This window comes from Argopecten irradians, chromosome 1 (genome assembly GCF_041381155.1).
Source record: "Argopecten irradians isolate NY chromosome 1, Ai_NY, whole genome shotgun sequence".
In the NCBI taxonomy this organism is placed as follows: domain Eukaryota; kingdom Metazoa; phylum Mollusca; class Bivalvia; order Pectinida; family Pectinidae; genus Argopecten; species Argopecten irradians.
The window spans coordinates 60,520,415-60,535,179 of NC_091134.1; the positions used below are offsets into that span (position 1 = coordinate 60,520,415).

At 36.9% G+C, this 14,765-nt stretch overlaps 2 protein-coding genes across 2 annotated transcripts; one reads left to right on the top strand and one right to left on the bottom strand.

Moving 5' to 3' along the window:
* Positions 1-5,950: 5,950 nt before the first annotated feature.
* Positions 5,951-7,102, bottom strand: LOC138305200 (collagen alpha-2(IV) chain-like). Its single transcript, XM_069245637.1, has one exon. The coding sequence runs from the start codon at positions 7,100-7,102 to the stop codon at positions 5,951-5,953; it is 1,152 nt and encodes a 383-aa protein (XP_069101738.1).
* A 459-nt stretch (positions 7,103-7,561) lies between these two features.
* On the top strand, positions 7,562-13,710 carry LOC138336042 (uncharacterized). Its single transcript, XM_069285316.1, has 4 exons — positions 7,562-7,875; positions 8,815-9,056; positions 9,458-9,819; positions 10,400-13,710. The coding sequence occupies exons 2-4, from the start codon at positions 8,833-8,835 to the stop codon at positions 10,801-10,803; spliced, it is 990 nt and encodes a 329-aa protein (XP_069141417.1). The 5' UTR covers positions 7,562-7,875; positions 8,815-8,832; the 3' UTR covers positions 10,804-13,710.
* The last annotated feature ends 1,055 nt before the right edge of the window (positions 13,711-14,765 follow it).

Consider the following 14,765-nt stretch of genomic DNA (forward strand, 5'->3'; position numbering starts at 1 on the left):
GGCGACCTTTGTGGGGGTATGTGGCTCCACACGAATGGCCAGATTGTAGAGTCGACCTTTGTGGGAGAATGTGGCTCCACATAAACAGCCAGATTGTAGAGGCGACCTTTGTGGGGGTATGTGGCTCCACACGAACAGCCAGATTATAGAGGCGATCTTTGTGGGGGTATGTGGCTCCACATGAACAGCCAGATTGTAGAGGCGACCTTTGTGGGGGTATGTGGCTCCACATGAACAGCCAGATTGTAGAGGCGACCTTTGTGGGGGTATGTAGCTCCACATGAACAGCCAGATTGTAGAGGCGACCTTTGTTGGGGAATGTGGCTCCACATGAACAGCCAGATTGTAGAGGCGACCTTTGTGGGGGAATGTGGCTCCACATGAACAGCCAGATTGTAGAGGTGACCTTTGTGGGGGAATGTGGCTCCACATGAACGGCCAAATTGTAGAGGCGACCTTTGTGGGGTATGTGGCTCCACATGAACGTCCAGATTTTAGAGGCGACCTTCGTTGGGGTATGTGGCTCCACACGAACGGATAGATTATAGCGGCGACCTTTGTTGGGATATGTGGCTCCATACGAATGGCAAGACTGTAGAGGCGATCTTCTTTTCGGTATGTGACTCCACATGAACGTCCAGATTGTAGAGGCGACCTTTGTGGGGGTATGTGGTTCCACATGAACGGCCAGATTGTATAGGCGACCTTTGCGGGGGAATGTGGCTCCATATGAACAGCCAGATCGTAGAGGCGACCTTTGTGGGGGTATGTGGCTCCACACGAACAACCAGATTATAGAGGCGACATTTGTGGGTGTATGTGGTTCCACATGAACGTCCAGATTGTAGAGACGACCTTTGTGGGGGTATGTGGCTCCACATGAACAGCCAGATTATAGAGGCGACCTTTCTTGGGATATGTGGCTCCACATGAACGGCCAGAATGTAGAGGCGACCTTTGTTGGGGAATGTGGCTCCACATGAACATCCAGATTGTAGAGGCGACCTTTGTGGGGGGTGGCTCCACACGAACGGCCAGATTGTAGAGGCGACCTTTGTGGGGGTATGTGGCTCCACATGAACGGCAAGACTGTAGAGGCGACCTTTGTGGGGGTATGTGGCTCCACATGAACAGCCAGACTGTAGAGGCGACCTTTGTGGGGGTATGTGGCTCCACACGAACAGCCAGATTATAGAGGCGACCTTTGTTGGGGCATGTGACTCCACACGAACGGCCAGATTGTAGAGGCGACCTTGTTGGGGTATGTGGCTCCACACGAGAGGCGGCAGATTTGGGGGACCTTCGTCAGAGTGCAAAGTTTTGGGCGCTACGTGGACGTACATATATAGTGTATATGTTTGGGTTTCCAGATGGGAGGCACCAATAGTCAATACGGCAAACATTTTGCTCGGAACTAGAAAGAAATTGTATTGCAATCCTTCAACTTTAACTCAGAACAAATAATTGATTTTTGATAAGCACCATGCAGGTTGAATTAAACAAAGAAAATTATATTACTTTTTTGAGACCTCAAGGTAAAAAACGTTATTTGGTTGGTTGCTTGCTTTATTTACGTCCTGTCAACATTTAGGGTAATTAAAGGACGGCCTCCCCTGCATTGTGTTTGCGTGAATATTTTTATAGCGTTCTCTCGCTCATGCATACTGTCAGAAATACCGGACATAACGCCCCACTCAGTCACATTACACATTATAATTCTTACGTCTTCATATTGAAAAAAGTCACCATACAGCTCATTGTTCTCAAAATAAATTCAACATTGTACATCATTAGTTTAAAAAAAAACTCAGTTTGTACATCCGTACAAAAATAAGGCAAACCTGCTATATATCGTCCGTCGTGCCATGAAGTCACGTAAAACTCGGGGGTTGAGTTGTCGCTCAACTGTCAAACTTTGACCTTTAACATGACCTCCGACCTGACAGGTAATATTGGATAGTCTTTAAAAACCTACAGGGAGGCCTTGGCGTGTCGGGTCACCAGAAGCATCAACAGGTGTCGAGAGGTTTCCAGAGGAGTCGATTCTGAGACTACTTATATATGTAACTTGATTCTGTAGATAGAAGACTGATCCTGTCACACTATTAACCTATATCTATAGCTCAAGGTTAGGGAAGCTCACCTTACAGAATCTGGAACACCGCTCGATGTTCAATCTTGACACAGTTGCTCAACTTCAAATAAGAAGTTTATTGCAAAGTCGCCCAGTATCTACATGTATTTAAACAGATAGTTAGCAAACGGGGGTATATTTTGGTACCACTTATTTTGCAGTAGTACACGCTGAATATATATTAAAAAAACTCCTTTCGAAAGAGAAGATAACTCTGCATGATAAAAACGTTCATCCAAGGGGTTATTAGAACTGTCCATATATCCACATGGTTGGATATAACGACAGTGATAGTAACTCATGGAGTATCGAGGATGGACCAATGTAAGTGTCTTAAAACATAACATTTAGCACAAAAACGTACATAACAGTCCTATCTGATAAGATTTCCTTCCATAAGACAGATACAGAAACTCCATACCTAATAATACTACAATACTGGTCAATAGTAGAAAACTGCTCGTTCATACACATACAAACTGATGTATTACTAGAGCATAGGATCACTGTATAGGATTTGTTTTCTCTTAGCCTTTTCCAACCTTAATCTTTTGGTGAAAGTTGAATACAACTTAATCCTAGGCGTTTTACTGTGTAATGCGATTATGGAAACTTACTCGGTCTCTCGTTGCTATGGTTACGCCCCTTAACACGTGATGGGGACAAGGTGAGCAGCCTTACATGACCTGATGACCTCGGATGTCCGACACTTTATAAAGGACGTTCTTTTTGTGTTGAACCGGGACGGATTCCCCCGAGGAGTTATCTTTTTTATTGTCATATTACATGGAGATGGGATATTGGCGGTGTTCTCCATTTAAATGTTATTCCTATCGCTCTCTTTGATACAAAGAACAGAAAGATGAAAACTAGACACTTTTAAATAGTAATATTAAGACTCTGTGTAATGTAAAGAATTATCGTTTGCATAAAAAATCTGAAATAAAGTCGGTAATATGTGTCAGATATCATCGGAAATGCTACATGGTGTTTTGCCAAATGTCGCACTTCCAAACCACGTCGGGAGCCTGACGTCAGAACCATGTAAGATATATGGAAGCCCAAACAACGTCGGAAGTGTCACGCAGGAATCATGTCATATAGATGTAGCGTCTGAATTATCATTTCATGTATCGGATGTCATAACGACGTTATGAATTTGACGTCTGAACAGCAAGCGTTGGAAATCTGGCTGGTGAATCGAGACAGCTATCAGACAGCAAAGAAATCTATGACATTTTAAAGTTACATGTGCCGTAATTTTCATCCTGACATAGCTGACGAATCAAAAAGAGCTTTAAATTCAATATTTACTACCAAAAGTTACCAACATTTTGAGAATTACTACTTACAATTCATACATAGGTTTTGATTTTAAAAGAATTTTGGTAGTACTGCCAAAAAAATCATTATATTTATTATACAGCTACATATACACCCAGGTTGTGGTCTACAATTTCATTTAACTTGTTTACAGCATTTATTATTAGTAAAGTGATTCCTGTTTTAATATCAGCATACATAAAACACAATAAACAATAATTTTACAATGAATCAATTCTGTGTTGGAAGTAACGTTGATAAGGCAAATATTCGTAGCTTTCACCAACACTGGAGAATGTCCACGAATGTAATGGTAAAAGAGAGATAACTCCTACGAGTTGAACAGTGGAATTGGCTTATTCTCCTCATAAAGACGAAACTTACTACGTATCATGTGTCGGTTAACATGAAAAAATAGATTCATCACATATCTGAAAATGGCAGCTCTTGTGTTAAACTGAAATATGATCAATAGGAAAATATACGTAACATACAGAATCCATAACTTACAAAGCAGGACTAAATCGTTAAAAAAATCATGTAATAAAAGATAAAACGAATTATAGAACTGAAAATAATGGTAAAAGTTGTGTACTTTGTGTTAATAACAAAATTTAAAAGTTTGTATAACCATTTTGTTCAAAATGAAGAAAAAACTGAAAAATAAATAGAAACGACCTAGTCACTATTTCATATTATTATCTTTCGGCGAGGTAAACAATCCCTGTGTGCATGCGCGATGTGGGAACATTTACCGAAGGAAATCTCATCTGTCTAATGGACATATCTGCTATCGACTGAAAACACCAATTTATATACTACAAGTACCTGATTACTGTGTTAAATCTAATAAACGTTGAAACGTATGCAGAAGTTTTGTGAAGAGTTTCTAAGTGTAAATATTCATATATTGTACAGGTTTTTGCAGCTTTAAAGAAGAGTTTTTAGCATAATATATGGTTTTATACTTGCTTCTACCATTATTTTATTTCACTTGTCATGATATTAGGTACTAGTCCGCTAAACCTGCCAATATTATTAGGTTTAAAAAAAATGGCCTAATATATAAACTTTATAATAAGGAAAAACTAATAATATATGCATGTTTAGCGGACTAATGAGGTACATGTATTTCTTTTATCATTATATCAATATTTGACATTCCCTATATATCCTTAGTTATAATGTATATCCGTCTAATGGACATTCCCTATATATCTCTAGTTATAGTATCTATATCCGTCTAATGGACATTCCTTCTATAGCCCTAGTTATAATATATATCCGTCTAATGGACATTTCCTATATATCTCTAGTTATAGTCTCTATCCGTCTAATGGACATTCCTTATATAGCCCTAGTTATAATATATATCCGTCTTATGGCCATTCCCTATATATCTTTAGTTATAGTCTCTATCCGTCTAATGGACATTCCTTATATAGCCCTAGTTATAATATATACAACTGTATCCGTCTAATGGACATTCCTTATACTGTAAATACCTAGTTATAGTCTATCCGTCAAATGGAAATTCCCTATTATACAAGTATTTCATGGGTTTGACAACAAATGTTATATTGGCCTCGTGCAATATAATATTTGTTGATTACCATCACCGAGGGGTAAATATTATGAACTAGAGCACAGAAACCCATGAAATATTTGTTTTATTATATAATCACTATTTTTTAGTTGAATATTTTATAAAACGAATACGACAATCACTTAAAAAATCAACAGCACCGTACCGTACGGAGAAGCTTCAAGTCCTATTGAAGATTGACGTATTACCCACGTACGTCACGTTGTAACTCCCGTTTTAATGTCTTATTGTCTTTTTTAACATTATTAGACCTGCATGCAGCCTTTTAATCTAATTTACAATCGCCGTGTCCGTCCTCTACTCGATAAACATCTATATGACGTGCTTGATTCGAGATCTATAAAGCTAGCGCGAAATTGAGCGTGAACCTTTATGACGTCATAATAACGTAACTCACTGTTACGCGCGATTCCTTATAATTCAATATAAGATATAGTGCCACGTATTTTTTTCGGTATGCAATTAATTATTTTTCATTTAACTTGAAGTAAAATTAGAAGCTCACACTTTTCAATGGTGGTAATTGTGTAAAGTAAGTAACTTTTGTAACTGAAGAAAAACACTCGGTTCTTTCCGTTATAAACAGCTAACGCCTACAGATACAGTTTCTTGTTGTGTTTTGCGACATTTTAACGTTGATAAACATTGCCAATATTTCAAATAATATGTTGTAATTTTGAAAACTTTCTAATTTTAGGTATAAGAACGTTTGTAGGAAGTCAAAGCCCCTAAGAAATTTATGTAAATCTAATGATTTAGTAACTATGCCTTTCAATGATGTGTGGTGCAAAATATGGTTAACGGGTAAAACAGGCGCATGATAATACTAAGACAAAAATCGAGAAAACGTTCGGAGTGGAGGCAGGGTCCGTTCCCGGACATGGGCCTTATATTACCAGGTATGCACTTATGACCAGGCATGGGCTTATTACCAGGCATGGTTTTTTTTTACCAGGCATGGGCTTATTACCAGGCATGGGCATATTACCAAGAATGGACTTATTACCAGGCATGGACTTATTACCAGGCATGGGCTTGTTACCAGGCATGGGCTTATTACCAGGCATGGACCTATTACCAGGCATGGAATTATTACCAGGCATGGACTTATTACCAGACATGCACTTATGACCAGGCATGGGCTTATTACCAGACGTGGGCTTATTACCAGGCATGGACTTATTACCAGGCATGGGCTTGTTACCAGGTATGGGCTTATTATCAGGCATGGACTTATTACCAGACGTTGGCTTGTTACCAGGCATGGGCTTATTACCAGGCATGGACCTATTACAAGGCATGGACTTATTACCAGGCATGGACTTATTACCAGACATGCACTTATGACCAGGCATGGGCTTATTACCAGGTATAGGCTTGTTACCAGGTATGGGCTTATTACCAGGCATGGACTTATTACCAGGCATGGACTTATTACCAGACATGCACTTATGATCAGGCATGGGCTTATTACCAGACGTGGGCATATTACCAGGCATGGACTTGTTACCAGGTATGGGCTTATTACCAGGCATGGACTTATTACCAGACATGAACTTATTACCAGACATGAACTTATGACCAGGCATGGGCTTGTTACCAGGTTTGGGCTTATTATCAGGCATGGACTTATTACCAAGCATGGACTTATTACCAGACATGGACTTATTACCAGACATGCACTTATTACCAGACGTGGGCTTATTACCAGGCATGGACTTATTACCAGGCATGGGCTTGTTACCAGGTATGGGCTTATTACCAGACATGGGCTTATTACCAGGCATGGACTTATTACCAGGCGTGGGCTTGTTACCAGGTATGGGCTTATTACCAGGCATGCACTTATTACCAGACGTGGGCTTATTACCAGGCATGGACTTATTACCAGGCATGGACTTATTACCAGGCATGGACTTATTACCAGGCATGGGCTTGTTACCAGGTATGGGCTTATTACCAGGCATGGACGTATTACCAGACATGCACTTATGACCAGGCATGGGCTTATTACCAGACGTTGGCTTGTTATCAGGCATGAGATTGGTACATATGCATATACATTTGCATAGTGCTGTTATTTTTCCCTGAGATGCAAGTAATAATTTTAACTTTTGTTCATGAATTTTTAATTCGAAAACTTTGTGGGTCTTTAACATTATCGGGACATGAAAAAAAAGAGTTTGCAAACCCTTTTTTTGGGAATCAGCACCATAAAACTTTCTCAGACAGATTTAGAATATTTACTCAAGCCTGCATGTACTGTATGTAAAATTATAAAGTTTGTCTGGATGACACCAATGTATTCATATGCCAGTATACATGTATATAGGGTAAAGAAATAATTCTGTATGCTACATATTGCAATAAGGTTGAATGACAGTAACGTTGATTATTTACACAGCAGTCAAACTGTTTAGAGAGCGATTTTACTTTGAGTTGCTTCCCTTTGGTAAGGATCTAGCCATTGTTTCGGATTAGGCCTTTCGGAGTATGCATGTGTACATTGTATATTTTATGTGAAGATCAACGTTTTAGCAGAGTTATCTGTGACATAGAAATAAATTTCAGACTAGCCAGATTATGTTTTACAGGTTTAGATTATTGATGAGAGTGGGAAAAATACGCAAATGTTTCTACGTAAACAAATCTAAATACAGTATAGCCATGACTACAATGTAGCTAGATATAGGTGAAACCGAAAGAAGGCTGTTACTGTTTGACTGTTGTGTCAAATTGTTATGAATAACTGCCATAAGCCGGTTGGAAGCTTGTAATCACAACTACGTAACCAATAGTTTCTCTCGAAGAGGTAGGTTTCGTATTTCATTCAAGATACGAAAAAAAACCAAGTACCATATGTATTCAATTTTTGTTTGTTCCGTACATGTAAGTGCGTGCACAGCTGAAATACAACCTTTTACTTTAGAATTCAATATTAAAGTGAACCTATTGTATACTTCCGTAGCAGTTTTAGCATAGCTCTAAATGATGATTGATACAATAAAAGTACATAAATTAATCTGACTGGCCCAGGGCCTTACATTTACCAGTTTACTTTCACTTTACCAAAAAATGATAATCACTGATAGTACAAATCATAATAACATAGAGAATGGGGAGCCAATGCAAGTTGTCGATTTACCTAATATGTAGCAATGTTGATATGATAATTACATGTATAATCATAGGTAACCACTAACCAGATATACATGTGTACACTCTGTACAGTCAGTTCTCTACAGTACATGTAATTAACTTTGTACATGTACACATGACATACAATGTACATGTATGTTTAACTTTATACATGTACACATATATGTTTAACTTTGTACATATATACACATTCATGTTCACCCATATTTGTATGTTTAACTTTGTACATGTACATATGACATATGTATAACTTTTTACATGTACACATAAATGTTTAACATTGTACATGTACACAAATGTTTAACTTTGTACATAAACACATACATGTATGTGTATTAACTTTCGCAGATAATCTAAGTAAAACACTTAAGATTATACTTTACACCATCTTATTGTCATAATGTGTTATCTATAGATAGACATACAAAATGTATGTATAGTATATTTTATGAAGCTCAATAAATGGGATTGGTAGAGCATCTGGCTAAATTTTGGAGGTTGTGGGTTCAAACCCCGACCTGACAGCTACCTTTTCAGATATTGTATAAAAAGGTAAATAAGGGCTTCTTCAAATTGGTTCATTCTATTCCAGGCAAAGGAAATTTACAGGATGCATTTTTCTGGATCCCAGCTGCCATCTCCTAAACGGTTGCTGGAGCGATATGAGAAGGCCTATGAACAGGAAAACATCCTCCTGGTGGGTGCTGTGGGAGCGGGGAAGTCTGCCACCATCAACACACTGTGTGCCTCACTGTCAGGGGAGAAACTGTACCGTGCTCCTGTAGGCTCTCAGAGTGGAGAGTCTGGCAAAAGGACCACCACTCACCTTATATGGTAAATAGCTAACAAAATTTGTCACATTATTTTATGCCATATTTGATAATTGACACTGCTTGAATGTCAATTTTAAAATTGCTTGATTGCAATAGAAGCAGACGAATTGTTACATATAATTTAACAATTCATAGAAGAGAATATATATTCTTTTCATTAATCAGCAATAACTTTATATAGATTTTAAGTTTAGACATTCACATGTTGATCACAAATTAATCAATAATGAGTAATTATTGTGTGCATAATCATTAATCAATCATGGAGCTGGGTCCATTTTATGATACATTATTGAGATGTACATGTTATATAGAGGTATTCTAACACCATTCAACTCCCAGTCATCATGGTTATTGAATAATCACACCTGAATTATAAAATATTACAAACTTCCTTGACAGGTATGACAAATGTGGAATTGAAGAGAAAAGGTTGCAGGAAATGAAAGTACCTAAATACTTCCCTAACTTAGTGGACATGACAGGACTAAACAATGAAAATTCTTCACAACAGAGAAAACTGCTGGACATGATCCTTACTGGACGGATATGGAACAAGACATCCATCCCAGCCATACAAGATGTCCAAACAACCCAAGGAGATCGCAAACTTGAGCGGATGTTCCCGTTGGTGTATAGAGGACGGAGGATCCATAAGATCTTGTTTGTGGCAAGTGCTACGGATAGAATTCCTGTAGAACTTATACGATGTGTGAAGAGTGTGGCCCAGCCCGATGGCAGTGCACAGTGCCTGAATCCCAGATGTAAGTATACATTATCTATAGTTATACCTACAGCTGTAAACAAGATCTTGTCTTTACAATTTGTTTATTAAATGTCATATGAATAGTTATAGTCATTAAAGGACATATAATGTGTTTCAGAGTAAACCGTAGTCAAGGGAGATAACTCTGGTTAGAATGAATTGCCCCGTGGGATTTTCAAAATTTAATCACAAATCTATCTCAACCCATGATCTGAATCAAAGCGACACGGTCAGAATTAACTATAGATTTATTAACTAAAAACTTAAGTCATTTTTCACTATTTTAAAGAAAATGTATGATTAAGTTTATGACTGTTTGAAAATAAAAGAACTGATCTTATGATCAGAGGCAAATTTCTCAACCTGTGGATGTTTTCATTTGAATGAACATAATGTTATTTATAGATTAATGTAAGTCTCGGTATATTTTCATTGGCAAAAGGTCAGTCTTGACATCATATTAAGTCAATTTACTATAATCAGATTCTAAAAATAAATAAGCCTTTGAATAAAATTTATTATCTTCTGAAATCCAATATATAATATATATTTGTACATCATAAATGTTCTTGTTTCAGATATTCCAATATTTGGCATACTTACAAAGCCTGACCTGATTTCCAAAACAGAAGTAGATTTGAAGAAAAAGGAACAAGAATTTCTGGAATGCCTTGGAATTAATGCTGATACCTCTTACTCTTTGTGGAAAAACAGTGCCTCCGGTGACTGCAGTTTCTCAATCCTAGAGTTCATGGACAAATTATTCTCACCGAATGTTCGTCATGTTTTGGATGAAATATCCATAGTGAAGCTATGGATGGCGGACCTGTATGAAAACCCTGTTCTTCTACTTGCAATACTTGTAGCTATTGTGGGTACAGGTCTTGCAATCAACCTATGCTTTCCAATATATGAAATGATGGAAAATCTCCTTGGAGTTCCCATGTTCATCAAGAAATTTTTCAAATTCTTAGGTATTTAGGGTTACCTGATGTTTGATTTTGCTGTCAATCAAAATTGATAAAAGATTAAAATTATATTTAGGACAAGATATATTTGGATAAGGTATAACAACTACAGTTGAATTAGAATATATGAAATGTTTGACTTTATTTTGGAGGGGGGGAATACATATGAATGGCCAATTTTTTTATACAGAAATACTGGGCTTTAATTATTTTTAAGTCAAATAAATGCATTTTTCCAATAATTCACTTTTTCTATGAAAATTTTTTTTTTTTATACTTGGTAAATGAATTAGAACTACATGTACAGGTACAATGTGCATCGATAAGGTTGTTTTAGCCTTTATTCAAAGTTTACAGGTTGTCAATAATTGTCTTTATTTTACTTTATTTTTATTTTTTAGGACCTTAGTTGTACATATTGCATTTTGGGACTGATCAGTCAACATGATGGTCGACCGGCCGCTATCTTAGATTTTGTTAGTTGAACTTTGTTACCGCTATTTTTCACTAAGTTCTAAAGGGATCTGTCTCAAATTTCAAATGAAGGTTCCTCTAGTACCCTAGTTGTGCATAGTGCATTTTGTGACCGATCGGTCAGCAAGATGGCCGACCGGTTGCCATCTTGGGTTTCAATAGTTGAGGTTCAAAAAGCAGAGAAAAGATCCCTCTATCATATGTCAGACATAGATCATTCTTTGGTAGGCGCCAAGATCCCTCTGGGATCTCTTGTTACTAAAACATATAGATTGCTATTGATGTTCATAATTAAATCATCAAACTGCAAAACATGTAAAACAAACTCCACTTCAAAGTGAAAGGGAGTCATGTGATTATGAACTAAGTCATATGCATCATAAATTATTTTCAAAGAAATGTATATATTCAATGAATCGATTAATGATATACATGTACTAAATGACAAATGCTTTTGCATGTATATTTTTGTACATGTAAACATGTACATCATATATTTTTTATGTGCATTTCTAATAATTTGTTACAGTCAATTTGTCATCTTGACATTGATAACGTGTGTTGATATGATAATTATCAATATATTGATTGTGGCCCATAGATGTGTGAAATACTCTTAAAATCAGATTTGTATACCTTTTTATATTTTAACCGGGACACATTTTGTAGATTAATTTTTACTTTATGATATACATAGTTTGTGTATGCCTATATCTATTGTTATATTTCTGCTTTATACACAGGGAATTGTTTTGATATTTTCACTTCGTTAGAACAACTGTGATAGTAGATAGAGCAGCTCTTGAAAATGTAACATAACTGCAAAATTACAACAGAAATCATATTCAAATCTTCAAGAGTATGTAAAAAAAAATGTAACTTAAATATTGAAACAGTCTGCTTTTTGTGCCGTTATAAAATTGTATATGGTTTCTAGTTTCTATATAGAGTTTATATAAAGCTCACAGTTGTAAAAGCTGCTTTTAGATGAAATGTAACTCATTCAGGGATATTCAGTGTTTAGTTGTGAGTAGTTACTATGACAATCACATTTACTGTGTCCATGATATTAAATTTAAGACTGAGTGATTTTACTGTTACAATGTAAGCTTGAGAGGTCAGGAGCACATTTATTATGAGAATGTAAGCAATGAGGGCACACTTATGAGAGTGACTTCATGAGATTAAGACGCCTACTACATGGTGTCAGGTTGAGAGATCGAGAGCATGGAGAGTGATACGCCTACTACAAGGTGTCAGCTTGAGAGATTGAGAGCATGGAGAGTGAGACGCCTACTACATGGTGTCAGCTTGAGAGATTGAGAGCATGGAGAGTGAGACCCCTACTACATGGTGTCAGGTTGAGAGATTGAGAGTATGGAGAGTGAGACGCCTACTACATGGTGTCAGGTTGAGAGATTGAGAGCATGGAGAGTGATACGCCTACTACATGGTGTCAGGTTGAGAGATTGAGAGCATGGAGATTAAGACGCCTACTACATGGTGTCAGGTTGAGAGATTGAGAGCATGGAGAGTGAGACGCTACTACAAGGTGTTAGCTTGAGAGATTGAGAGCATGGAGAGTGAGACACCTAGCTACTACAAGGTGTTAGCTTGAGAGATTGAGAGCATGGAGAGTGAGACACCTAGCTACTACAAGGTGTTAGCTTGAGAGATTGAGAGCATGGAGAGTGAGACGCCTACTACAATGTGTTAGCTTGAGAGATTGAGAGCATGGAGAGTGAGACGCCTACTACAAGGTGTCAGCTTGAGAGATTGAGAGCATGGAGAGTGAGACACCTAGCTACTACAAGATGTTAGCTTGAGAGATTGAGAGCATGGAGAGTGAGACGCCTACTACATGGTGTCAGCTTGAGAGATTGAGAGCATGGAGAGTGAGACGCCTACTACAAGGTGTCAGCTTGAGAGATTGAGAGCATGGGGAGTGAGACACCTAGCTACTACAAGATGTTAGCTTGAGAGATTGAGAGCATGGAGATTAAGACGCCTACTACATGGTGTCAGGTTGAGAGATTGAGAGCATGGAGAGTGAGATGCCTACTACATGGTGTCAGGTTGAGAGATTGAGAGCATGGAGAGTGAGACGCCTACTACAAGGTGTCAGCTTGAGAGATTGAGAGCATGGAGAGTGAGACGCCTACTACAAGGTGTCAGCTTGAGAGATTGAGAGCATGGAGAGTGAGACACCTAGCTACTACAAGATGTTAGCTTGAGAGATTGAGAGCATGTGTGAAAATGTCAGAAAGCCTGAGGGATTAATCTTGGTAAATCTATTTTTGATCTTGAGTATCTTTTTAAGGAAGAGAGTATTATTCATTTCATTTACATGTATTTTCTTCATAGTTTTGTTCATATTTGTTATATAATTACATATTCCATCATTGTCAATCTACCTGCAAACTGAATTAAATCATTATAATAACATATGTCAGTTGAATGTGAGTGTTCTTTACATGTACATGTATATCATATTATGTATTATCATCTTTTTGTGTGATATCTCTGATTAAATCTTATCATATTTTGAAAAGAAAATTGTATCTTCATTTGAATTTGATGTCAATTTCAAATGACTTTTACACAAAAAGTAAATGATATTTAAAACCATTTCAGAACCTATAATGCTACATGTATACCTTGTCCCTGATGTATACAATGCTCAACCCAATCATGCCAATCAGAGACTGGTTATAAACATAAGGAGATGGGAAATTAAAATTTGACTTAATGAAAGTAATTGGAATATTATGCCAAGAATAATAATTGAAATAATACTGATCCTAATTATTAATAGGATGTTATATAGGGGAGACTGAATTACAACATTTACAAAAATCAACCATTTTTCACATTTTTTGTCCATATTTAAACCATAGGTTTACAACGCGCAAAAAAAAATACTAAAAATGCTCAGTCTTTTTAGTGTTTTTTGAGCGTCGTAAACCTGTGTTTAAACCTATGGTTAGCTATGAGGATCAGTGTTCAACTGTTACAAATACAAATAAGTCATTTTATTCCATTGATACAAATGTGATAATGTGTTATATATGTATTGACATTGACCCGCATTTTCTTCTAAAGAATCAATTTTGTTCAAATAAATAATTCGTAAAATGATCAAATGTGATTCCCTCCTATCTTTTTTTTTCTTCCAGACGTCACCTCCGCCACAACCCAAAAGTGATGAAGTAGGCACGTTCATTGATGTTTAACATAATTTTTGTTAATGCAGAATGTTCTGCAAGATTTTAAAAACTTTCGATTTTAATGAAACTTGGTAAATGCCTAGTTGATTATTTTTGGTAGATTGTCTTTATAAAATACCAATACAACTTTCACTAAGCCGATTTATATATTGTTTGTTTTGCCAATATCAAAAGTTTAATGCAATAAAACATTTTAAAACCATTCTACATAATAATAATTTTATATAGAAATATTTGATTTTACTAATTTCGCAAAACTAATAAAAGTCGTTATA